The 25,932-nt window shown below is 43.2% G+C and overlaps 1 protein-coding gene across 4 annotated transcripts in view; it reads right to left on the bottom strand.

Moving 5' to 3' along the window:
• LOC119162179 (uncharacterized) overlaps positions 1-25,932 on the bottom strand; it is a 93,555-nt gene that overhangs the window by 59,239 nt on the left and 8,384 nt on the right. For all 4 annotated transcript variants that reach the window (XM_075879306.1, XM_075879303.1, XM_075879304.1 and 1 more), the window contains exon 4: positions 2,249-3,696. In XM_075879306.1, the coding sequence (XP_075735421.1) occupies positions 2,249-3,696 (1,448 nt within the window). The remainder of the gene's footprint in view (positions 1-2,248; positions 3,697-25,932) is intronic.

The raw sequence follows: 25,932 nt of genomic DNA, 5'->3' as shown, positions 1-25,932 counted from the left end.
ACGACACTCTTGTGTGCTGCGGGACATGCTATTAGACAGTGCCGTATAGACCTATTCCCCGACTAGAGATCTGGGGAGATGAGACTGTATTTAATCAGCCCTCGCGGGCTGCTTAGTGTAGTTCACGGAGCTTGTTGATTAGACAGCCTTTTTCAATGTAGAGCTTCGGGCCAGAGAGCCCATTCCATGCAAATAATGTAAGTAAACCCTCTCTACGAAGTTCAACCTCCTCCTGCCTCGACATCTTGATCCCAGATCTGCGGTGTCGCGAACCCAGGCCGCAACAGTGTGTGTGTGTGTGTGTGTGTGTGTGTGTGTGTGTGTGTGTGTGTGTGTGTGTGTGTGTGTGTGTGTGTGTGTGTTAAGGCACCATTTATCTCAGACTGCCAGCGAACGGGCAGTCTGAGACCTCGAGCACACACACGCGATGATTGTGGTGACACCCAGTGAAGATAACAACAGGGACCCAGATGGATGATGATGATGATTATAATAATGCATATATGAGATAAAGTGGTTAACGAATGCCCACAATGAATATTATATATATATATATATATATATATATATATATATATATATATATATATATATATATATATATATATATATATATATATATATATATATATAAGGAAAATAAGTGTAGGCTCATTTTTCCATGTTTTTGACACAATATTAAAGAGATATAAAAGACAGTAATGCAGAGGAATGTACAAAGGAAGTTATTAGAACCAATGGAATGTAAATAAGAAGAAAGAAAAGTGGATGAAAAAATAACCAGCCGTGAGCAGGATTTTTTTCATCCACTTTTCTTTCTTCTTATTTACATTCCATTGGTTCTAATAACTTCCCCTGTACATTCCTTGGCATTACTGTCTGTTACATATATATATATATATATATATATATATATATATATATATATATAAACTGGGATCAGTATGTACTGGCTGTCTTGTGCAAACATTGTTCAAGAAAGAACCACCTTTTTGTCTAACTTGTACATTGTAAATGTGGCTCCTGTAGGCTTGTGCGAATAGTGAATTTTAGGTTCGAAGCGAATTCAAAGCGAATAGTGATTTTGGTCGAATAATTTCAAATAAAATTCCAATAGTATATATAACGTATAAAAAACATGGGCATATTTATCATGATGTAGCTAACCTGCACAAAATTCTTAGAAAAATTGAAATAGGGCCTTTATTCAAATGTCTTTTTTTTTTTCTTTCAATTAGAGAAAGTCGAAACAACAGGCTTTGACCTTCAGCAGGATGAGAGTCATAACCCTTAAAAACAAAATTTTTTTAATTGATTATACTTAGAGCATATAAGCTGTCACAACAAGCTTTTTCAAGTCACCATGGAATGAATTCACTAAAGAAGCTCATTGCATAACGAAGTCACCGCCACAAAAATTTTTAGAATCCTGCCAGTATGGCCGGAGTTGCAAAGATTTCTCGCATGCTGCAAGTGCATTCTCTCTTCTTGTCCCGACGAAAGCACTGAAAGCAAAGCAAGGAGGGATGGTACGGGGAAAGAATATACGTCACCCGTGCTTTCTGAGCTTGAGGAATCATTTGCTGAGAGAAGAAAGCAATTTTTAGCTGACAGATAATTTATTGTGAATGGCTGCACTAAATTATTTGGCTCGTGTCGACTACTGATCAACGTTTTCAGACAATGCTCAATAAGTGTTCCAGGGCCCCTTTAAATTTGAAGGAACGCTTTGCGGCAAAGCGAATTTCTTCTGGCTATGTGCTTTCACGGTTGAGCACCTGCACACTGCAGCGACACCACCTTTACAGGTGGTACATTCACACCAATTCGCACCTATTCATTCTTTACTAATACTTCAAAATTGTCAATAATTTAAATTCGAATCGAAGCGAATTCTAATACCCTACTATTGGTTCAAATATTCAAAGCAATTGAATGTTCGCACAAGCCTAAACTCCAGTGATAGACAAACCTACAATCAACTGATCCAAAGGAAATATTTGCTTTACAAGACACTCCTTTGGTGTAGTAATCACTCATTCTAACCACATGTTTTTCTGTTATGTGCTATACACAGAATCTCAGTCCTCAAGGTCATTACAAACCCTGAATCAGTCTTCAATGAAAGCACTCAGAGAGCCAAGCATTTGGCACTTTGCTTACTGGCCCCAAAATCTTTGCTAAGCAGCATAACTGGTACCATTGAAAACCAATAAAAACTGCAAAGTGAAAGAAATAATAAACTTACTGCAAGCTCTTGAGAATATCTTCTAATATGTTTGCAGAAGAATCCAGCTGAATCCAAAATTCAGATGGCGTCTTGTAGAAAGAAATAACAATGCCTTGTGTGGTCCCAACAACAGCTGCATTAGGCAAAGGAATCTCAACAGCCGTTGGTTTACTTGGCTGTTGTATAGCAGATGCTGTACATGGGCTTGAAGCATGCTCTGGTTGTTTCTGCTGCTGAAAGTTGGGCTTCATCGCTGCCTCATAACTGGCCACCACCTTTCGAACATATTGGCTTTTTATGGGTGACACAGGAGTTACGAGATGGTTTAGTGTAGAGACACATGCTCCAAGCTTGGGCAAATTGTTCTGGTTACATTCACTCTCAGACGAGTATGCATCACCTTGATCAAAGCTCTTCACGGAAACAGTGCCAATGACTTCAGCAGAAGGATGCTGTACTAGTGGGACAACTCCAGGTGTCTGTGTAGATGCCAGTGATTTTGAAACTGTCGCAGGAATTGTGGAGCCAAGTCCAGCAGGGTCAGGCTCAGCTGGGCTGTGTGTGGCACGATCAAGCATAGTAGCAGTGTACTCCTCACTGCCAGGATTTGTGCCACGATTCAACACCAGGCTAGTTGAAGAAATAGCAGAACTGTGCACAAGAGCGGTATCTGCAGCTGTAGTATGCACAGCAGGATAAGTTTCACTGCAAGCAGCTGTGCTATCGTTTGGTGCCAGTTCACATGGAAGTACAGCTGGAGTAGCAGCAATTGGAACGGGTGCAGCAACAGCAGGTAGACACGAAGCATGCACAGTAGCAGTATGTGCAGCTGCCCTAAGCCCAGTAAGAGCAGACACTGCTGGAGTATGTACACTCGGAGAATTCACAGTATGAGATGGCACTGTCGGATTATGCAGAGCAGCAGTAGGGGCAGGTACACCCAGAGCATGTGCTGTCGGAGCAAATACAAATGGAGAAGGCATAGTTGGCACAGTAGAAGCAGGTACAAACATAGCAGGTACATCTGAAAAATGTGTGCTAGCAACAGTGATGTTGAACACTGAAGCAACAGGCACACCAGTAGTATGCACAATAGCAGGACGTATAGTTGGAGAAAGTACAGCCATAGCAGGTACAGCCGGATTGTGTATGGTAGAGACAGGCATGGTAAGAGCTGGTGCAGTAGGAGCATGTACTGTTGCAGCATGTATCGCTGCAGGCATGGTGGCGGCGTATATTTCACCATTTGTAATTGTAGTGCAGGTTCTTGCCAGGTCTGGAAACTTTCCAGGGGCATCTGGTGTCGGTGAACTTAGTGGTGACTCACTTGCGAGCCTAGCATATGCTGCAGTGAACGATGGAATTGCAGCAACAGTCTCTTGTGAAAGTAAAAAACTTGCAGCCGAAGTCTGATGTCCCAGCACCTCATCATAGATGGACGGATGTGGAGAGGAGGGCTCCTGTGACTGTAAAGATGAACACAAACGGTATGAGATTGCTAGAAGCCCTAAAGCAAAAAAAAAATATACCTACTTAAGGCATGCAGAGCCTCCCATAAAACTGGAATTTTACACCTTGTGTGGCCAGCGCTGCATAACTTATGCTCTTGGCTAACATACTTTTCCGACAGGTGAGCCTGAATAAACTTAAGGGGGTGGTGCCATCAAATTTCAGGGCTATAACATGCCTGTTGCGGGTTCCCTCTATATGCAAGTTCACTCCACACGGAGGGTTAGACACAGGAACTGTTTAGAATATAGATATATTTTTAATTCAGTCCCAAAGTGTAGCTAGCTCAATGCTTATTCTCCCGATCGCAACCAGCCCTTGAAATAGCTCTATACAGAGGGCAACGGAAGTTGTAGTGACATTACACTAGATCTGTTGTGATGAGAGTGACCTCCAAACCTCCGTAACAAACCTACGGCCAAAGCATCGGTTGCTACATTGCTCATGGCTGCTGTAGCTAGCCATAGCAACTGTCGGTGCATTTGTTTTGCTGGTGCTTTAGTGGCAAGTGTGTGCAAGAGCAGACAATACTCAGCACAAGCAATACAACCTTGTGTGGTCAAGTGAACAAGGCACCCACACCGCTACGCGAATGCCCGGCTCAGTAGCCAGAAAGTTGAAGTTGTCCACAGAAATAAGGTGATAATAAATTATTTAGCGACAATACATAAATCTTTGTGAGTGTATATTTGTGAGTGTATCACGCTTCCTGGAGCTATGCGAAATGCTTGCAGCAAAGAATGTGCAAGCCACAAATTTGGTGGCACCACCCCTTTAATACGCATTTTTGTTTGGCAACAAAATGATGAAACTCCCTGCAATTATTTCGAAATATATCAGAGAGAGGAAACTGGGCAAACAAGCATGCAGTGAATGAGCATGCAAACAATTGATTGATTGATATGTGGGGTTTAATGTAATGGAAACAAAAGTGTCTATTATTATGAATAAAAACTGCACTACAGTTAGGGACATAACTCGGGGAGGACACATGTAACGAGGTACACAAGGCTACGTGTGTCTTTCCAGCGTCTTTTGTCCCTGTAACTATAGTGCAGTTTAAACATGCAGAACTGACTAACTAGCCCAATACCTCACTTTGCTGAACTGTGTACATTTTGCGGAGATGAGGACACAGCCAACAGGTCAAAGGATTAATATACAGTAACTAGTTGTATGGAAACTTTGTAAACATGAGCAGGCACAGGAGCACCTAAGCCCAGGATTATGTGGCTACCCCTTCCACTTGATTCTACGACCTTCTCCTTATCCATAGTTCACAACAAGCTGATTACACAGAAAGTGCATTTTTGTGAGAAAGGTATCATGGCACAACAGATAACCTTGTACTATGCTTTCTTTATAGGCTTTACAAACAACTACTAGACACCAGGTTGTACACAAAAGACGTGCAGTGCTTCCAAAGCAGTGGTTTAAGGATAGGAAAGACGCTTACTTCTGTAGCCCATATGGGACCATGGCTCAGTACTGTTCGGGGCAGGACGAATGGGAATGAAAGAAACCAAAGGAGAGGCCACTTTCTCAAGACCGGAGTACCAACAACACAAAGTGTCAGGCCAGCGTGGCTCTCTTCCCATTACGAAAACCTCCAGGTGTCTAGAAGCACAGTGAATCGAATTCAGTACCGAATCAAATTGGAGGCGGAGGCCCTGAATACTTTACCACTCAATTTTTTTATAGCCTTTTTTGCTATTTCAGAGCTCGTTCCAGAGAAGCCAGTTGTGGATCACATGTACTTTCATGTGCGTGACAAGGGCGTTACCATTTCGTAATAACATAAATTTAATATAGCTGGGGCTTTACAAGTCAAATCCACAATATGACCGTGACGTACAGCGTAGTGGGAGAGGCCAGGTTAACTTCAATGCCCTGATGTTCTTAAACCAGGGGTGGAAACTCCCTATACCTCCCATGTATTCGCTCTCTGCAGCGGCGCAGCACCCCTTTTACCATTGGCAGTTGCCGGGCATCCTACTAGAAATAAATCATGAACACAAAATTTCTATCACGACTTCACTGGTCAGCTCTCCAAATAGAGAGAAAGGACAAAAAATCAAGAGCAGGAGGGTTGCTATAGAAGCACTTCTTCCTACTTCGCATGCAAGCAGAATGCACCCAAGGTCTATTCAAATAGGTCGCAAATGTTCAGGCGAAAAGTGGTCCAGAAGCTATTGCCAACGGCAACAGCATGGAGAGTTATGGCAGCTGTGATTCAAGAGCGACTACGTGTAGAGGGAACAAACACTAATAGTGAAAAACCAAGTTTGGTTCAAAGTCGAAGCAATCGCTGTGTTTCACAAACAAAATTTTTTTTCCGTCGACAATATTATGTAGGTGTAATGAGCAAAAAACTTGTCACAGTTTGTTATTATAATGTAAATTTTTTTTTCTAGCACCCTCTGCCCATGCTATTATTACTCAGTGCAGCCCTTGCAGTGAGCGGAAAGGCAAGCTCATAAAATTCATCTGCAAAGACGCCCCCCCTCGCATGCTTTAGTGTTCCGCACTTCCTCGCGTTTTCTGGCGTGCACAAAATTGTAAGGTGCATTTCATCGTTGGTGAATGTCTTGAGCGCAGTGTCCAACTGCCAGCAAAAAGATGCGGATTATAATTAACCCATTAACTGCTCTTTTTTTTTGAAATTTCCGGAAAAAATGTGCTTATTTCTTTTATTGCTAATTTTGAATTTGATTGTACTAAAAAGTAACTAGTTGATGTTGAAAAAATATTTTTCCTACATACTTAGTCGAATCAACAGAATAAAGTTTATTTGTGAACAATACATTGAAACCAGCTGCCTGCTGCTAACAAAATGTAAAAACCTTTTAAACCAAACACTTACAGATGCCACATCTTCACTTCTGTAGGCTAAGCACCCTTTGGGTATTTCACTCGAGAAGCTTTGGGGCTGCGTGGAAAATTTCAGAACGCGGAATAATGCAAGGCAGCTGTACTGGCGGGCCCTCGCACACGATGAATATTTTTACTCGAATCATCATAACTCTAAGAATATCGCGAAAACGAATAGCATTTTTTTTTTCGAGTTCACAAACCAGCTATGCATGTGTCATTGCCAACGAACGCCGTCTCTCCCTGCCACAGAAGAAAAATAAATCCTAGAAAAAATGCTGCCATTTGGTGAATGACACGCTATGAAAGCCCTAAATGCGTGCTTCCCTATCTGAACACTAGAGGGGAGTACCTATTCCCCTAGGACGATTTCTACTCGTCCAGAGCAGTTTGGTGACAGTTTGGGCAGGTTGAGCTCTGCTCGTCTAAAGCAGTTAAGGGGTTAACGCCGAGTGCTTTGGTCGGTGCCCCAGGAAACGATATGCTGTGCAAGGATGCAGTAGCAGCAAAACGTATGCTTGGTGACCCATGTCTTCTAGATAAGAAACAAGCGCAATGGTTCCGAATACAGAGCTCGCTGGACTTCCATTCATCCCTGCGACCCGGTTTTCTTCTTGAGCATGCAGTGCCTACTATTATTCGCGGTGTCGGTGTGTAGATCACCAAGTTATTTATCTCGCTACAATTCGCATGTCTGCACTCGCATACGTAGCGGTAATTTATTGGAGCATAATGCAATAAAGAAACATAATGCAAGTAGTGTCCGCAGACTTTCTTGTGCTTATACCATTGTGTGCAGTGTAAAAAATTTGAGTTATTCTGACCATGGAACAGCTTGCCATGAAATGCAGGTGTCTTAACATCCACAATGATCAACGATGAAACTGGGTTCCTTGGCTCCACGTTTTTCATCGGTGTGGCTCTTTGAGATCATTGGCTTGTTTTTTATGCACTCTCGCAACTGCTCAATCACCCTTGATGGGTCCCTGCTGAAGCATCTGTCAGGCAATCTCACTATGTCAAGTCTGTTGCGAGGTTGGCGTCGATGAAGGAGACTTGCGGGTGCTTGTAGACTTGGTTGCATTGTAGACATGGTTGCATCTCGCACGAAAGCCACTTCAGGCCACTTGCTATAATAGTCAGTAACAGTATTTGCAAAACGGTAGTCGGCCGAAGCTTGCGCGAAAGGTCCCACAATGTCGATGGCAATTTTTTCCCACGTTGTGTCAGGAAGAGGAACAAGTTGCGGTGGTGCTGAAAAGTTACGTGCGGACTTGTCACAAGACTGGCAAATCACACATGTGCGCACCAGTTTTTTAATTTGGCTATCCATGCACGGCCACCAATAAGACCATCTCAGGCGAGCTTTGGTATGACTAATGCTTGGATGCGACTCGTGGGCCAGATTCATAAGACGGCATGTCAGTCGCCGGCACGCCAATCCTGTCACCCCGGCACAGGATGTCCTTTACAGAGTTCAGCCTGCACGTAAAAGTAAGGTAGCAACTCCTTTGACAGGGATTTCACGTCAGGCCAAGTACTAGTCGTGAAGTGCTTAACTTGACAGATACCCTGATCACTGGCACTTGCTTCTTAAAGTTCTTGCATGGTCACAGCTGGAGACAAAAGGCATATGAATTCTTCCTAAGGTGCACCGTGGAGTAAACTCTGTACGGGCAGTCGGGAGAAAGCGTCAGCCACGACGTTTTCACAGCCCTTTCTGTATTCCTTGGTGTAGTAGTAGCAAAGCAACCGCGAGTACCAGCGCGCTATCCTCAATAGACGGTGACCTGTACCTTTCATTAAGAGGAGCATAACGAACGCCTCATGGTCAGTACGTAGGATAAATGGCCTCCCCCACAGGTAAACGTGCCAATATTTGCAAGCCCAGACGCAAGCAAGAGCGTCACGTTTCCTGACTGAGTACTGTCATTCATGAGGTTTCAGAGTGCGAGGGGCGAATGTGACAGTTTGCATTGAGGTTCCATTTTCCTGGTGAAGCACCGCACCTAGTCCATATTCGGAGGCATCCGTCGTAACATACAAAAAGGTAGATGAGGATCAAGGAGATGAAGCACTTCGCAAGATGTTAGCCAAGCTTTCAGTAGCTCCGAACTGCTTTACGCTGCCGCAGTCTAAATGAACAGCGCATTTCCTCGAAGCAAGGCACGCATTGGCTCCACAACGTCAGAAAAGTGTGGAATATAATTGGAGTAAAAACCTGAAAGTCTCAGCATAGAACGCAGTTCGTTGATGTTTTTAAGTGATGGTGCCTTGGTTATTGCCTCAACAGATGACATTAGTGGAAATTATCCTCTAGCGCTAACAACATGACCAAGAGTAGTCAGCTCCGCAACGTCAAAAACACACTTATGATTGAGGCTGAAATCCGCATCAGAGAGGCACTTCAAAACAACGCGCAAATTGCGCAGACAATCTTCCCGGGAGGGTTCATACACCAATATATCTCCTTCTCGTAGCAATATCGTCAATGTGAAATAAGACGCATTTGCACCCTTTTAGGATCATATGCATCATTTTTTGAAATGCCGAGAGAGCCGACGCCAGTCCGAAGCGAACCCTCTTGAAATGAAAGAATCCATCGTGAGTGATGAAGGTGGTAAGGTCACGGCTCTCTAGACTGAGTGGTAATTGTTGGTACGCAGATGCTGAGTCAAGCTTCGAGAATTGCTGTGCCCCAGCCAAGCTGTTCAATAGTTCTTCAATTTTTTGCAGGAAAACTGTCTACAACCACAGCTTTGTTTGGCTCTCGTAAGTCATTGCACATACGTATCAAGCCTTTTTTTTTTTCCTAGCCACTACAATAGGCGACACCCACCCTTACGAGTCAACACGCTCAATAATGCCCTGGGCTTCGAATTTCTGTATTTCTGCCGAAACTTCATCACGAATGACAAGTGGTAGCCGTCTCAGCTTGCTGGCCCCTGGCTGCACTGATGCACGGACCCTGACCTTGTGGCAGAAACCTTTAATTGTTCTGAGTTCTGTTTAAAATAGGTGCTCAAATTCAGAACGTAACTTTGGAGGTAGTACAGGTGCTTCTTGTGACAGCAGAAGACACTTAAGGGGTGAGCCTTGAAATTTCATGTGCAGAGCCGCGATGCCATCTAATCTAAGAATGGTGGTTTCTCCAGGCACAACGTACAGTAATATAGCGGTGGATCTGCCATGAAATGAGGCCGCAGCAATGAAACGTCATTGAACATGAATTGCGGACTAGGAGTAATCGAGGAGCTGGACATAAGTAAAGGTCTGAGGGTACAGTTTAGAAAAGTGGCGCTGTTAAAGGTCTTTGGCCAGAATTGAAACCGATGATCCAGTGTCGATCAAGAATAACACAGAAATTCCCTTAATTTCTAATACTGCGCAGATTCCCTTCTTGTGGCTCAAGATTTGACAGACACTTAAGTTATCGTCGCGGTCAACTGTATTGTGATCATCCGCAACCTGCTCAACATTTCTCGCCAACTTTCGCAGCAACTTGCACGGCTTTTCAAAATGTCCAATTTTCTGACAATTTGGTCACTTATGTGGCTTGGCCTTACACCAAGAGCTATTTGCAAGGTGCGCCGTAGAACCACAATGATAACATTCTTGCTCTCTCAGAGATCTTAGACTTTGATTTTGCATGTCATAGCAAGTACCCGTGCTACAATGCCTTTCTGTGATTTGACTCGTCCTTGACACGATGAGCTTGCGAGTCACTTTGTTCTAGTTCTCTTGCTTCATTAGCCGATTGATCATACTGTTTTGCAATGATAAGTGCACTAGAAAGCGTGAAAGACTTGCAACAGAAGACGTTCACGTAAGTATCCACTTGTTTTCTTTATGAGCTGGTCGGGTATCATGTCCATTAGGTCACCGAAATTGCATGCTCCTACAAAACTTCTCAGCGTGTCGACGTAATTAGCCACAGTCTCAGCTGGAACCTGCGCACGTCGACGAAAACGATGATGCGCTGCAGTGACGTTTAACATGTTCTTGAAGTGACCCTCCAGCATCGCGATGAACTCATCAGGGCTAGAAGACGTCAATGTAGCTCCCACAGCGCTCGCAGTCATGAGGCACGGGTCGTCCCTAATCGGAGTCTGGAAGATACACGTTGTCCTTCCAAGCCGAAGCAGTTCAGCAGGATCGCCTTACGACGATTTGCAGGTAGGTCAGAGGCGCCTGACGCCATCATGTAGCTCTTGAAAACCAGGATCCATTGCTCCCATGGGATGTATGGGTGTCCTGGTGATGACAGGAACGAAGGTGGCGGTTGTAGCCTCGAAATACTTATCGTAGACAATGTCAGACAACAAAATCACTGATAAAGTTCAAGCCAGTAGCACAAGGGTTAGTGAGTCCTTGTTGCTAAAATATGTTAGATCGTACATAATTAAAGTCACAGCATAAATGAGGACATCTTGTTTATTCCCTCTGCTTCCTCCCTGTAACGACCGCCGAGCGCGTGCCATCGCAACACTCTGTAGTCAGTAGCGATACCTTATATCACAGTATCCAAAAGAGAAAGCTTCAGGCCTCATACAACATTACAATTTATTTTTATAGTAATAATTGTTTCATCCTTGAGGTGTAAATGTGACATTTTTTAACTGTGTACAGCCGCACATTTTTCGAAAAACCTGAACACGCAAAAGTCAACCGCCAGATCGATAAGCCTGTATAACGAAGTAAAGCGGCCAAATGAACGAGAATACGCGCATGCGCTCAGTGAGCAGTCCTGCGCGCTAGTCTTTGTTAGGCTGTACTGGAAACTGTGCACCCACTCCGCCGCTTCTGAGCACCGTTACTACATCCATTTTTATTTCTTTTTCTGAATGCTGCCATCAAGTTACATAAAGAACATTTCAACCACAAGGGACAAGCAATGAATGGAGTAGCAACAAATTGTAAATCTGGCAGTAAACTCTTTTAGATCCGATATCCCGCGCCTCTAAAATACGCTGCTGTAAAAAAACATCACTGCGCCAGGAAGAGATGCTCTTTTTACAGTCTCTTCATGTTGAGAGTGCAGCACGTAAAGTTACGAGCCATTTGCGTTGATGCCTGCCATGACAGCACGCATGCATGGCATGTAAGGGTGCGATTGCAACTGCACCCTTGCAATCATGTTTACAGCTGTTGTGGGGGCGATCACAGCCTTGACAAAACGGAAACTAAAATAGTTTTGATGAACCCCAAGAACAGGATGTTTCTGCTGTTCACGGCTCAATTTGGATGCTTATATATGAGTTTGGTGCACCAGGGCTGGTTTGGCACACCTGTTCCACTCCTGTTCTTGGCCAAAAAAAAAGGCGTAAAGAAAGGGTTAAGAGCTTGACTTTACTTTAAAATGCATCATAGATTCATTTACAGGACAACTAGAAAAAGTATCTGACAATTTTCTCTGACGCAGATGTGCGTTCCACAGAGCATACACAATGGTGAGAGATGCGACCTTGGCGACGTGCCAAGCATCTGTCTCCTGTGAGTGTCCATTCAAGCTAGACCACATCTTTATGACCCCTGCCAAGTTACTGAGTGCAAGTGTAAAATGCCGTGAATGACTCAACAGCAGGACTCCATCAAATTTTGTTGTGTACAGAGAAAATCGTGTATGGTGACGCTATGAGATTCACCCAGTGTTCAAGGATGAAAGCACGCCACAAACTGCAATTTTGAAAAGGCACAAGCTCTTCAAAAATGGCTCAGAGAATGTGGAGGATGAGCTCCACGCTGAATGGCCGCTGACGTGAAGAACCGATGACAACACGCAATGTAAGTGTGAAGTGCTGACTTCAGACCGTCATTTATTATGAAAATGATCGCAGAAAAACTTGCCATTATTAGGATGACAGGCAGAGAATTATAAGAAAAAATTTGCTGATGCAGAAGACGTGCAAAAAAGCAAAAGCAGAGGCAAGTAACTGCTTGTCAAGACCTGCGACACAATCAAGAAGACCCCAGCTATTTTGACAGCTCAAGAGAGAAAATTTGGATATAAGCATACGACCCAGAAACTAAGTAGCGAAGCTTCAAACAGTGCATTCTTGCCTCAGTTCATCCAAAAAAGGCTGAAATGAGCAAATCCAAAGTGAAAGCCATGATCTTCCCTTAGATCAACAAAAAGGGGGTCATCCACTACAAGTTTGCATCTGAGGGGCACAGATTGAGTGTTGCTCTTAAACAAAGCCAGCCATCACTGGAAATCGGGTCATTCCAAGGGAAACATCTTAGCCTGAAATTTGACCACTGCTAAAAAAAAAAATTGAACTGGAAGGTAACTATGTAGGAGTTTTTAGTGAAGTATCTCAGTTAAAGAAATGTGTGCTCACGTGGCCCCCTTTCAAATGTGCCAGCGAAAAGAAAACCTTCGGCAGGAATAAATTATACGTATGCAACCTTCAAACTAGGTATGGCAACACATTTGGTTTTAGAGCATTATGTTGTCATTTTTCTTCCACGTAAAGTCACAACTACAACCATATATTACTTCTATCGCCTAAATAGGCTTAGCAAAGAAGCAAGAAAACAGGCGAATTCAGGCAATATTTCTAAAAGATGTGGCAATGTTTTAGCTGGAAAACGTTTTATGCTTTTTTTTATCAGTTGACGTACTATCTGTATCCAAATATAGATGTTTACAAACGATTAATTGATCAATATTTTTGCAAAACTGCCAAAAAGTCCCTTTTTGGGGAGATTAATTCGTAAATCAAGCATCAAGGCCGTCGTGCTAAAAATACATGAGATAGTTCATTATGTGATCCAATGTCTTCTCTTTTTTTATAAAAGATATTATTCCGGCAAACTTTCTTTAAAGCGAAAAAGTTATTTTTGATGTGCACAACCAATATAGATGGTCCGCATTGACAAAGTGTGTACATATGCGCTGCTGTCAGTCTTCTTTGTCTGCTACTTTTCTTGTCTGCTGCAACGCAGACGGCAGCAAGTATATCAACACAATCGCACAATTTCACGCCACTTTAAATTCGCTTCTGTGTTGCCAGAAGAGAACAAATGCCTTATCCTTGTTTTGGGGAGCTTTTCTGCTAGCATGTCTGTTTTCACATTTGGCAGTGCAACGAAGTTTCTGCAATGGGTGAGTTAACACTTAGAGGACAGTAGGTGAGAGAATCACCGGGCTGCTACTATAATTTTAAGCAGAGTTTGAGCTCACAGGTGCCTGATATGTTGTAGTAGGCAACAAGACCTGGTGCCAGAAATTGAGAATGGATGAGGAAATGCAAAGTTCTGTGAAAAGCCTTCCTGAGCCTCCATCTTCAGAATTTAAATGCGAGAAAGTTATGCTAGAATTTGCAGGTAATTGATGAGGACACGTCTATTTAGCAAGACTGCTTGTATGAATTATAATTCACTGTGTTCTTATGCTTGGATGACCCCGGAAAATGCATCCCATATATAAAGAGTATGCAGAATTTGCAAAATTACGGATGTTTGCTTACATATTCGTTTAGAGTGCGGTATACGACTCAAAAGTGAAGAATTTCATCCGCAGACAGAGAGAACTAAAGTATAGTCAAATACATTTATTGCTAGAAATGGAGACATACATTTAGAACTATTTTTAAGAAAACAAAATTCAGCCATGCACTTTCAGGCCAAGGTACTGCCACAAGACTTGCTACAGCAGTCGACGGCAACTAACAACTGTTTGCAGCTTGAGTGACACAAATGAGCGCCTTTTCCTACTACGCTGAAAGCTTAGTCTGCATGAGGGTGTGACAATTTGCGAAACCCACAAGGAGATTTATCTTTGCCGATACACTTCCAAAATTTTTTCAAAGCTGTGTTCAGACCCAATTTTTCAACATACAAAATGCTGTCACGGGTCGAGAGTCGTCACAATGGCCCTTGCAGATAGATACCCATCCTTCTCTTGACCTTGTACCAGAAAGTCGAATCTGTGAAGCATGCAGGCATATGTTATATACTGCTCTGAAGAATGTGCACGCAGAACAAGAGCTCGTTGCGATGTCCACAGGAAGTGAATGCGCACCTGGAGGGCCAGCTGCTGAAACAAATGAGCTTTTAGACGTAGATACTGGTAGTGAACAGACACTGGTGCAGCATGGGCGACAGAAGCGACAGGTATGAGGACTTTGGCCTTGTTTTAAGTAACAACATGACCTTGATGTGAGACCTCAAAAAGAACTTCTTGGAAGAAAAAAGCAGAGAAAAAAAGCTTCAGTACCTTACTTTTGCCCCCAAGCCTAGGTCTCGCGAGAAAACCATGCAGTTTTTTGGCGCATCAGAAAAACAACTTCGTGAAGCTTTGAAGATCATGGCTTGCAATAGGATTCTTGGTGCGTGAAATGAAAAACATGGCGGCTCAATCAGCAACGAAGCAAAATCAACAATCAGGGACTTCTACAAGGATGATTCGATGGCATATTGCTTACCAGGAAAAAAGGACATGTTGCAAAGAAAACAGAAGAGTAATTTTAATGAATTTCAAACAGATGCATGAACAATGAAAAATGGCCTTCAATTCAAAGTGCGGGTTTCCCCCATTCGCCCCGTGCGTCCTCGCCACTGCGTCCTGACTGGTGGTAGTGACACGCACACAGTGTGTGTGCGCATGAGCCACCAAAACTAAGTTATTGTTTCATGCCAGTGGCCTAAAACAAACAACTGAAGACCCCTTGGCTACATTGGTATGTGGGCTTAATAATGAAGACTGCATGTTTAGCGAATGTGCATCTTGCTCCGGCACAGCTTATTCAGTGAATTTGCTTCAAGAAAGCCTCGCCTGTATTTTTGAAAGCGAAGACAGCATACACGTCCGACAATAAATGAGCTAAGTTTGCTAGTCACTCGAAACCATTGTTCTCACACAAGATGAACTTTCTGAAAGGTTTGCAGAGATGCTCAGCCTGCTGAAGACAAATCACTTTGCTAACAAGCAGCAATCCAGATACTTCACAGAAATTAAATCAAGTTTAAGTCTTCAACAGGCCGTTGTGGTGATACATTTCGTGAAAAATTACACTTCTATACTTCAGGACACGTCTCAGTCATACCACTAGGTGAATGCACAGGCCACAGTGAACCCTATAGTTGACTGCATTATTGATCAGCAAAGCACCCATATGGGTGTTTTTGTGTGATTTTTGCCGTTACTCCAGATTATCCGGAGCAAGACACAGTCGCAGGAAATGCAATTCAGTGTGCAGTACTGGAGGTAGTGAAACGAGATTTGCCACAAGTGACAAAGATTTATTATTTTTCTAATGAAGCTTCCTGGCAATATAAAAACAAAAAGCACTTTTTAAACCTTTGCTACTACGAGCGGAACCACAGCTTGTTGGCAAAGAGGAACTTCTTTACAACTTCACATGGCAAAAGTGCATGCGATGATGTCGGTGGCACAATGAACGTCTGGCAACAAAAGCAAACCTACAGAGGCCGTATCGTGGTCACATTCAGAGACCACAAAATTTATTTCTGTGGGCTAAAAGCAATGTAAGGAAAACTACAGTAATTAGGGTGCCTCATTCAATAATTCAAGAAAAAAGAAGCAAGCTCACTTTGAGATTTGCCATGGTGCTAGCTGTAAAAGGGACCCGACAACTGCAATATTTCAGACCGTCCACTTTTTCTGGCCTTCCTAATGGCCTTACATCGTTCTCCAAAACTCATTAAATTTACCTGAAACAGCCGGTCTGATTGGCAAAGTAGCATATTTTGATATTAACGATTAGGGTATCAACAGAGGGGGGAAACAGAAACCATTTGATTAGCACACCAGTGGGAGATAAAATGAAGCGAAGTCAACGAACGGATACCTTTGCCCATGTTTTGTTTGTCAGCATTACTTTCCCTTGTGCCAAGAAAGCCAGTTATGAAGAGAAACAAGCAAGGTAGTTCCAATATAAATACAATCTTGCGAAGCGACCCAGCCGAAACATGCTTGAACAACTGATGTGGTCCTGATGCAAGCCCGAAAAATCGCCGAGAACGAGCATGTGTTTTACAGGGAAGAGACATCGCTACTACTTATCCCTGATGCCGGTTGTGCACATCAAAATGTTTTTTGCTTTAAAGAGGCGGTGAAGCACTTTTTCAAGTAGCCATGGAATGGACTCTGTAGAAGAAATTATTGTTTCACGATTTCAACGCCGCGAAAATTTTAAGAATCCGTCCAGTACGAGTGGAGTTACTAAGATTTGTCGCGCGCTGCAATCACATTCTCTCTTCTCTCGTCCCAAAGACAGCGCTGGAAGCTAAGCAGAGAAAGATGGCAAAGGCAACGAAAATACGTCATGCGCGCCTCGTGACCTTAATCACTTTTTCTTTCTTCAAATAGGCATCTTTTCCTATGTGACCGTGCGCGCACGCGGACAGGTCGAGACCTTTCGCAGTGATCCCTATAACGATGAAGAGCGCCATCTTCAAATCAGCCAATGGCTGATTGATGGACTTCTACGAGTGATTTTTCAGCTTCCTCCAACATTTGTCGAGTGAAGTGAAAACAATTTTCAGCTGACTTTGATCATTTATTGTGAATTCCAGGCCACGTGCTGCGCTATATTGTTTGGCTTGCGAGTTCTCGGGGCCTCTACAACCGATCGGCAGCATTTTCTGACCATGCCCAAAAGTGTAGCAAGGCCCCTTTAAAAAAAATTTACAGGAATAAAATTTTCCACATCAAAAGAAACGGCAATGGATCGCATCATGAACTACCTCGTGTATCTTTAGCACGACAGTCTTGATCCTTAATTTATGATTGAATCTCGCCAAAAAGTTACTTTTGTCAACTTTGCAAGACTTTTTTTCAAAATGTTTGTTTATACATGTTTTAAAATTGTTTTAGCAGACAGTACGTCAACTGGTAAAAAAAGCATAAAACGTTTAGTGGCTGAAACATTGCCGCATTTTTCACAAAAATTGCCTGATTTCGCGTTTTTTCCTACTTTGATAAGTCTATTTAGGCTATAAAGGTAATAATGACTACAGCTGTCATGTCACGTGAAAAAACAATGACAACATAATGCTTTAAAACCAAATGTGTCGCGATACCCACTTTGAAGGTTGCATACGCATAATTTATTTCTGCCTAACTTTTTCTTCTCTCCGGCACATTTGAAGAGTGGTCACGTGACCACTCAATTCTTCTTAAACAAAAACAGACATGACAGATGAAACAAAACAAGAAAGGAAAGTAGCACTAACTATAGCGAAAATATAGAAAACAGCAGTAGATCATAACTACAAAGATATAACATGGCTTTTTACGGGGTATTTAAATTTATCAAACTGAGATGACATGGCGATGTAGGCGGGAAGGTCGTTCCAGTCTTGCGCTGTCTGAAGAAAAAAATGACTTCTGGAAGGTCTTTGTTTTTGGGCGTACGGGATATATTGCGTTGGGGTGAGAATGACGCGATGTCCGATGTGCAGGTCGGATGAATGCATTGCCTCGTGGCAATGAACGAAAAAACTCATGATACAAGCATAAGCGTGAAATTTTACAGCGAGAGGCAAGATGAGGAAGATTAAGCCAAGATTTGACTGCTGACACACTTACTTTATTTGAGTAATTTGAGATAATGAATCTGGAAGCAAGGTTCTGAATAGATTCGAGCATAGTGACAAGGTTAACTTGATGAGGTTCAAAAATGGTATTAACATACTCGTGTTTAGGCCTGAAGAGTGTTTTATAAACTATTATAACCAGGTGCCAAAGCAAGGTTACGACGTAGGTATCCAAGAACTCGATTAGCTGAGTTAGTGATGCAAATGATGAGTAAAGTCCATGTTAGATAAGATGAGATATGAACACCTAGGTATTTAGTAGTGTTGGTAGTGGCTATGGGATAGTTGTATAGAGTAAGTGTTAGTGATGTAGTCTTTACATCAATGAAAAGTCATTAGGAAAGTTGTGGTCCCGCCACGGTGGTCTAGTGGCTAAGGTACTTGGCTGCTGACCCACAGGTCGCGGGATCAAATCCCGGCTGTGGCGGCTGCATTTCCGATGGAGGCAAAAATGTTGTAGGCCCGTGTACTCAGATTTGGGTGCACGTTAAAGAACCCCAGGTAGTCAAAATTTCCAGAGCCCTCCACTACGGCGTCTCTCATAATCAAATAGTGGTTTTAGGATGTTAAACCCCACAAATCAATCAATTAGGAATGTTGTGTTAAATAGCGACATTAACCAATACTCACACCATTGCTGTATAGTGTTAAAACCTGAATGTAAAATTGAATAATGTGAGACATTATTTACAGGGTGATACAACACGCAATCATCGGCAAATAGTCTAAGAGTAGAGGCGATGTTACGTGGCAAGTCGTTAATGTAAATTGAGAAGATGGGGGGACCCAGTACAGTACTTTGTGGAACGCCAGAGTGAACGGGAGAAAGGCAAGACTTGCAAGAGTCAGCGACAACAAACTGCCGGCAATGGGTTAGAAATTCGCGAATACAGTTCAGCACGGAGGGGTCTAAGTTTATTCATGAAAGTTTAAGCAGTAAGTGATGATGGAAAACCTTATCAAATGCTTTTTCGAAATCAAATAATATAGCATCAATGGGGATATTACTATCAAGGTGAGAATGAATTTCCTGCAAGCAAAGGGCTAGTTGCATTTCACAAGAATGGCCGGGACGAAAACCATGTTGATTGGGATGAAAAAATTATTAGTAGACAAATGACGCGCTACTTCAGAGTACACTATATGCATTATTATTTTGCCTCAGACACTGGTGATGGATATGGGATGGTAATTATTAAGAGACAACTGATTACTTTTTTTTTGATGACGGGGACAATCATCCCGATCTGCCAGTCCTCTCGAACTGAACCTGAATCTAGTGATTGCTGAAATATTAGCGATAATGTACTGGTTATGTTTGGTGTTAATGAGCACTTTGGTATTGATACCATCAGTTCCAGGTGCTGACGAGTTCTTAAAGTTGTCGATGATATGGACAATGCCACTTGGATTAAAGGTAATACAATTCGTGAGCGAATGCGCATAGGGCGAAAATGAAAGAAGCATCTGAGTGAATTCACGGGTGAAAACTGGGCAAAAAGTATTGTTTATTACAATAGCGACATCCTCTTTGGCAATGGGACAAGCATCAGGATCGATTAGCGAAATAATTGCCGTTTCTTCAGGTTTAATAGTTTTTCAGAACCGTTTAGGATTGTTGTGCAGCAAAGAAGATAGCGTGGTACTGTAAAAGTGACTTTTGACCTCAGTGATTAAAGTTAGATAATCTTTAGCTGCAGCGAAGCCGTGTTGGAATCGGAACACTTAGCAGATCTGAATAATCTTTTTTTCTTGTTGTTGAGTTTCTTTAGTTTACCGTTAAACCATGGGGACTAAGCTCGCTCTTTACAAATAATGTTGGGGATATATTTTGTGGTTAGACGTAACATCTCATTTTTAAACAATGACCAGTTAAATTCAATGGAGCGTGATTGATAGTGATTTTCAAATTCATCACAAAAGACAGCTAGCTCATCAGTCATAGAAGCGTAGTCACCTCTGTCATACGACAGCAAAGTTATATAACTAGACAAGGTACCATGAACAATAGAGTAATGACTCAGTGGTGGAAGATAAGTTAATGAGGAACAGATGGCATGTCTTGTGAAGAGTAGGTCCAGAATGTTAAAAGAATGAGTTGAAATGCCAGTGACTACTTGAGATAGACCGAATGTAAGACGTGTTCAGGAAATCACTTTCGATGCTATTTCTTGATAGCGTGACTGCTTGGTTAGCCCAGTATATCAAATAAATGTTGAAATCACCAATGATAATGATGGGAGAGTTAGGATAGGCTTGCTTTATAATTTGCAAACATAGGAAGCTTTCATTGAACTAGCTGACAATTGATAACAGACACCGATAAGCATACACAACAATGTAACATTACAGCATACCCATAAGAATTCCTTATTGGGTGATATGTTTACTAACATGCAAAGCAAAGATCGGTTAGTAGCAATAACAACGGCACTACCACGCGAGTCATCAGGTCTATTTTTACGAAATATATAAAAATTAGGCAATGCTGGTAATAACTCGGAATCTAGGATACACGAATTAGGCCAAGATATTTGTGTATAAGAATGACAGCGGCGTTCAGCGCGGGCTACTTTGTTTATTACGTTGCGTCACCTGGCGTTAGAATATGTGCTCCACGACCTTTCGTGCAGTATGGGCAAAAATATAGGTTTTGCTATTGCAATAAAGAGCGTCGTATCGAAGCATGAAGTCTAGTTTACGAGCCTTACCAACTGCACAAATTGTTTGCGGGCTAAGCACGTTTGCGGCAAAAAGTACTCGCTGACAACATAGACAGATCCTTTAAATTTTTTACTGTAAAAAAAGATGTTTTGTTTTAACTTAAAATTGCCAAACTTAACAATTACGGGTCGATTTCTGCCTTGTTTGTAGGAGCTCAGTGTGTGCGCACGCTCAATAGAACTGAAATCAATAGTTAGACCGAAGGATGTCTTACAAAGATCAAGGATTAGTTGTTAACTTTCTTGCTAAAATTCTTTTTGCACATTACTAACATCAAATAAAACCAGATTATTATGACGGGACCTGTTTTTTGCATCATCCATCCGAGAAAACAGCGAAGAAAGTTGGCTTGCGCAATCAGCAGTAGCTACTTGAAGTTTTGATGTCAACCTGAAAAGTTTGTTGAATGAAAAGCACTCCGATACAATTTTTTCTTGCCTTGCTTTGCATTCATTATAAAGATTTCTCATGATCTGGAACGTTTCACTTGGAATGACTCCACTGCTTGCAGAAACTGTATCCCAAGAATCGAACCAGCCACATCTGCACTAAAGTAAGCGATACCTTGTGATAAACAGCCTCGCCACAATTACAGACCCTATTTGATTCAAGCAGACTATTTCCTCTTTCCAAAAATAAAACCCTCCACCATGACACCGCAAGTACATCAAAGGAATGTATACGGGCGTCCTTATGAACTTTCCAGAATTCGTCTAACGGAGAGAAAAGCTTACGAATCATGAAAACGCCTCTGGTAAAAGTGTTTTGATGTTAAAAAAATTTACTTAGAACACTTTTTTTTAGGAACTGTAGCAATATCTCAAATAAATATACTTTCCCCAAACCTTTCCAGGTAATCTGTACACTCTAATTTTACATGGAGGCTGCCATTTTAAAGCACTTCAATGCCAACACGCCGTCTAGAGTTTAGGATGTTTCATGGCCATGCCAGTGTGTGGGTTTCTGCGGCAGTGTACACGCTCAGTTTATTAAGTATTTCTGTCTTTTGCGGTACACGAGCTAAACAAAGCAATGCTTCATGAGTGTAAAGGCGCTTGCTAGTAATACTTAAAATGTCAGCTTCAAAATGGCTGAAACGGCAACTTTTAGCAGCCCGCGAGACATTTTCACAGCAATGGCGATGACAGAAATAGGAGAATAGAATTCCGATGCAGTTCTTCAACAGCACATGGTAACTGGTTGTTGGTTTGTATGCTTTGTAATATTGTGGGTTTCTGGGAATATGCACTGGCATTGAAATTATGAAAGTTCTTAAAGTAATATGCGGAATGTAAATGGAGATGAGTCGACTTACGTAAACCCAGCTGCATGCCCAGTGCACATGCATTAGTGTTTAAAGTGACTCTTCAGTTTCTTGGGGGGGTTACTCCAGTTTAAGGTAACCCTAAACTCGAACGCACCATCTGATTCCACTTGGCACGTTGCAAAACAAAGTTAGGGGAATGAAATGGGTACTAACACCTTGTCCACTGATATTGATTCATGTCACCGCAGTTTAAACCTTGTGGCCTCTAACCGTTTCGCAGGTCAAGAAACAGATCTACGACGGGTGAGCAAACATGAAGCAAACATCAAAAAAAAAAAAATCAAAGCCTATCCACGAAGTGAATGATGATGAGTGGGCGAAGCTCTAGAGGGTTCACTGGTAAACAATGAACCTTTGTGAAAACTCGCCCAGCTAAATGTGGCTTCCGTTCCCCCTTCATTATAATGAATTAATGGGGTAGATGAAGTGAAGGGATAGGGGTTTTTGCATGGGCCATACTGGGAAGTTTGCAAAGACGAGATCGATGCAGGTTCCTGGGATGGTTGAGAGTTGCATGATTTCGAACAATATGCATGTGAAACCATATCGCAATGCTATATTGTCACAAAGGCACAGGAACGCAGGCACAAAAGCAGGGCGTTTACTTTCGTGACCAAAGGCCGAAAGCCCGAACACCAGAGCACGCGCCCACAGAACTACTTCGTTATCCTCTTCAGAGGTTGGCCACTATAGTTGCCAGCCTACCTTGCGTCAATTCCCCCCTTTCAAGAGCGACCGTCCCGGTCGATTGACTGAGATGCTAGAGATGGCCATAAAAAAGATGGTCACGTCAACAAAAAAAAACATAAGCCCGTGCTGTTGTGAATAATAAAAAAAAAGTTCGAAGCGTTCATAACTCGCGGGCGTGATACGGTTTCATCCATACTACATGTGCTACCTCTGGATTGATTGATTGATTGATATGTGGGGTTTAACGTACCAAAACCACTATATGATTATGAGAGACGCCGTAGTGGAGGGCTCCGGAAATTTAGACCACCTGGGGTTCTTTAACGTGCACCCAAATCTGAGCACACGGGCCTACAACATTTCCGCCTCCATCGGAAATGCAGCCGCCGCAGCCGGGATTCGAACCCGCGCCCTGCGGGTCAGCAGCCGAGTACCTTAGCCACTAGAGGGCTACCTCTGGATGTGGACGTCTTCGGTTAAAACTGGTGTCGGAGCTTTGGGGAACTACCTCGTAATTCACGTCACTGAGGCAGCGCACAACTTCGTAAAGGCGAAAGTAGCGTTGCTATAGCTTCTCCGAAAGCCCACGATGTCGAACTGGTGTCCACACCCATACAAAGTCACCGGGTTGATAGTGGACGTTCCTTCGGCCTTGGTTGTAACGGCGAGCGTCGACATCTTGCTGCGTGCGAATGCGGTTCCGTGCAAGCTGGCGAGCTTCCTCGGCTTTCTCAACGAAGTCGTCAAAGCTGTCATTTCCACTGGTGTCCTGGTCTACTGGAGCATAGCGTCTAACGGTGTTGTGACACGAAGGCCATAAACAAGCTCGAATGGTGTTAGGTCTGTGGTCTCTTGCACAGCGGTGTTATAAGCAAACGTGACGTACGGCAAAATTTCATCCCATGTTTTGTGCTCTACATCAACATACATAGATAGCATGTCGGTCATTGTTTTGTTTAACCGCTCCGTCAAGCCGTTCGTTTGGGGATGATAAGTTGTTGTTTTCCGGTGGTTAGTGTACGTCAGCTTGGTGACTTGCCGCAATAACTCTGCCGTAAATGCTGCTCCGCAATCGGTTACGAGAACAGCAGGTGCACCATGACTTTAAACAATGTCGTGGACGAAGAATCTGGCGACTTCAACTGCAGTTCCACTAGGCACAGATTTGGTTTCTGCATAGCGAGTCAGATAGTCCATTGCGACGATAATCCACTTATTTTTTGAGGATGACGTAGGAAATGGACCAAAAAGATCCATTCCCACTTGCTGAAACGGTGCTTGAGGTGGATCTAAAGGTTGGAGGAAGCCAGTGGGCTTTGCGGGTGGAACTTTACGCCTCTGACAGTCACGGCAGGTGCGGACATAGCGCTGAATGGACGAATACAGCTGTGGCCAGTAGTACCTTTGTTGGATACGCGCTAATGTCCTAGCAAAGCCTAAGTGACCGGCAGAAAGATCGTTGTGGCACGCCTGCAAAACTTCCTCATGCAGTGCCGTTGGAACGGCGAGGAGGAAAGTTTCCTGGCTGCTCTCAAGATTTCTCTTGTAGAGAACCATGTTCCGCAAGCAATACGATGTTAATCCAAGTGAGAGCCGGTGTGGGACCATAACGTCTTCTCCTTGAATATCCTGGATGACAGGTAGTAGCTCAGTGTCCTCACGTTAAAGCTCAGCCATTCGGACCACATCGACGATGCCAAGAAACGGTAAATCGCATTCACTGTCAGATGACGTCGGGGAATTGGGAGCACGAGACAGGGAGTCAGCATCTGTATGCTTATGTCCCGATTGGTAGACCACCGTTATGTCGTACTCTTGAAAGCGGAGCCTCCAGCGGGTGAGGTGGCCTGATAGATCCCGTAGATTGGCAAGCCATCAGAGCGAATGGTGGTCACTGACAGCACGAAATGGCCGGCCGTATAGGTAGGGTCGAAACTTGCTAATGGCCTAAACGACTGCTAGGCACTCTTTTTGGTGGTAGAGTAGTTAGCATCTGCTTTTGTGAGACTGCAGCTCGCGTAAGCGATCGCACACTCTGCGCCTTCCTGCCATTGAACAAGAATGGCTCTGATTCCTACATTGCTGGCGTCCGTGTGAATCTCAGTATCGGCAGTATCGTCAAAATGTGCCAGCACTGGAGCTGTCTGCAGTCGATTGCGTAGCTCTACGAATGCTTGTTGTTGTTCTTCCGTCCATACGGCGGTTACATCTGGCCAGGTGAGTCTTGTAAGAGGTTCTGCAATTTTTGAAAATCTTTCGACAAAACAGCGATAGTAGGCACAGAGTCCGAGGAATCGTTGAAAAACCTTCTTGTCTCCAGGACGAGAAAAATCGGCAACAGCAGCCAACTTCTCCGGATCTGGTCGAAAACCCTTTGGGCTCACCACATGGCCGAGAAACTTGAGTTCCTGATAGCCAAAGTAGCATTTTTCGGGCTTGATAGTAAAGTTTGCTCTCCTTATTGCAGTGAGGAGACTTTTTAGCCTTGAAAGATGTTCGTCAAACGTGCTTGAAAACACAACGACGTCATGGAAGTATACAAGGCACGTCTGCTACTTTAGTCCAGCAAGTACAGTGTCCATCATGCGTTGAAATGCGGCGGGAGCGGAACTGAGACCGAAAGGCAGTGCTTTAAATTCGTAAAGCCCGTCGAGAGTCACGAATGCGGGTTCTTCACAATCTCCCTCGTCAACTTCAATTTGCCAGTCCCCTGACTTGAGATCTAACGATATAAAAAACTGGGCATGGCGTAGACGGTCTAAGGCGTCATCAATCCGTGGCAGGGGGTAAACGTCGCATTCTGTGACTTTGTTAAGCCGTCGGTAGTCGACGCAGAAGCGTAGTGTGTTGTCTTTTTTCTTTACTAGGACAACAGGTGACACCCACGGACTGGTCGAGGGTTGAATGACGTCATCATTCAGCATTTCTTGTACTTGACGCTTAATCACCTTTTTTTCCTTCGGGGACACACAGTATGGATGCTGGCGAAGAGGCCACGCCGATTTCTCGGTAACAA

The sequence above is a fragment of the Rhipicephalus microplus genome, chromosome X (genome assembly GCF_043290135.1).
Source record: "Rhipicephalus microplus isolate Deutch F79 chromosome X, USDA_Rmic, whole genome shotgun sequence".
NCBI lineage: Eukaryota > Metazoa > Arthropoda > Arachnida > Ixodida > Ixodidae > Rhipicephalus > Rhipicephalus microplus.
The sequence above is the reverse complement of the archived record's forward strand: the minus strand, read 5'-3'. Positions and strand labels throughout refer to the sequence as shown.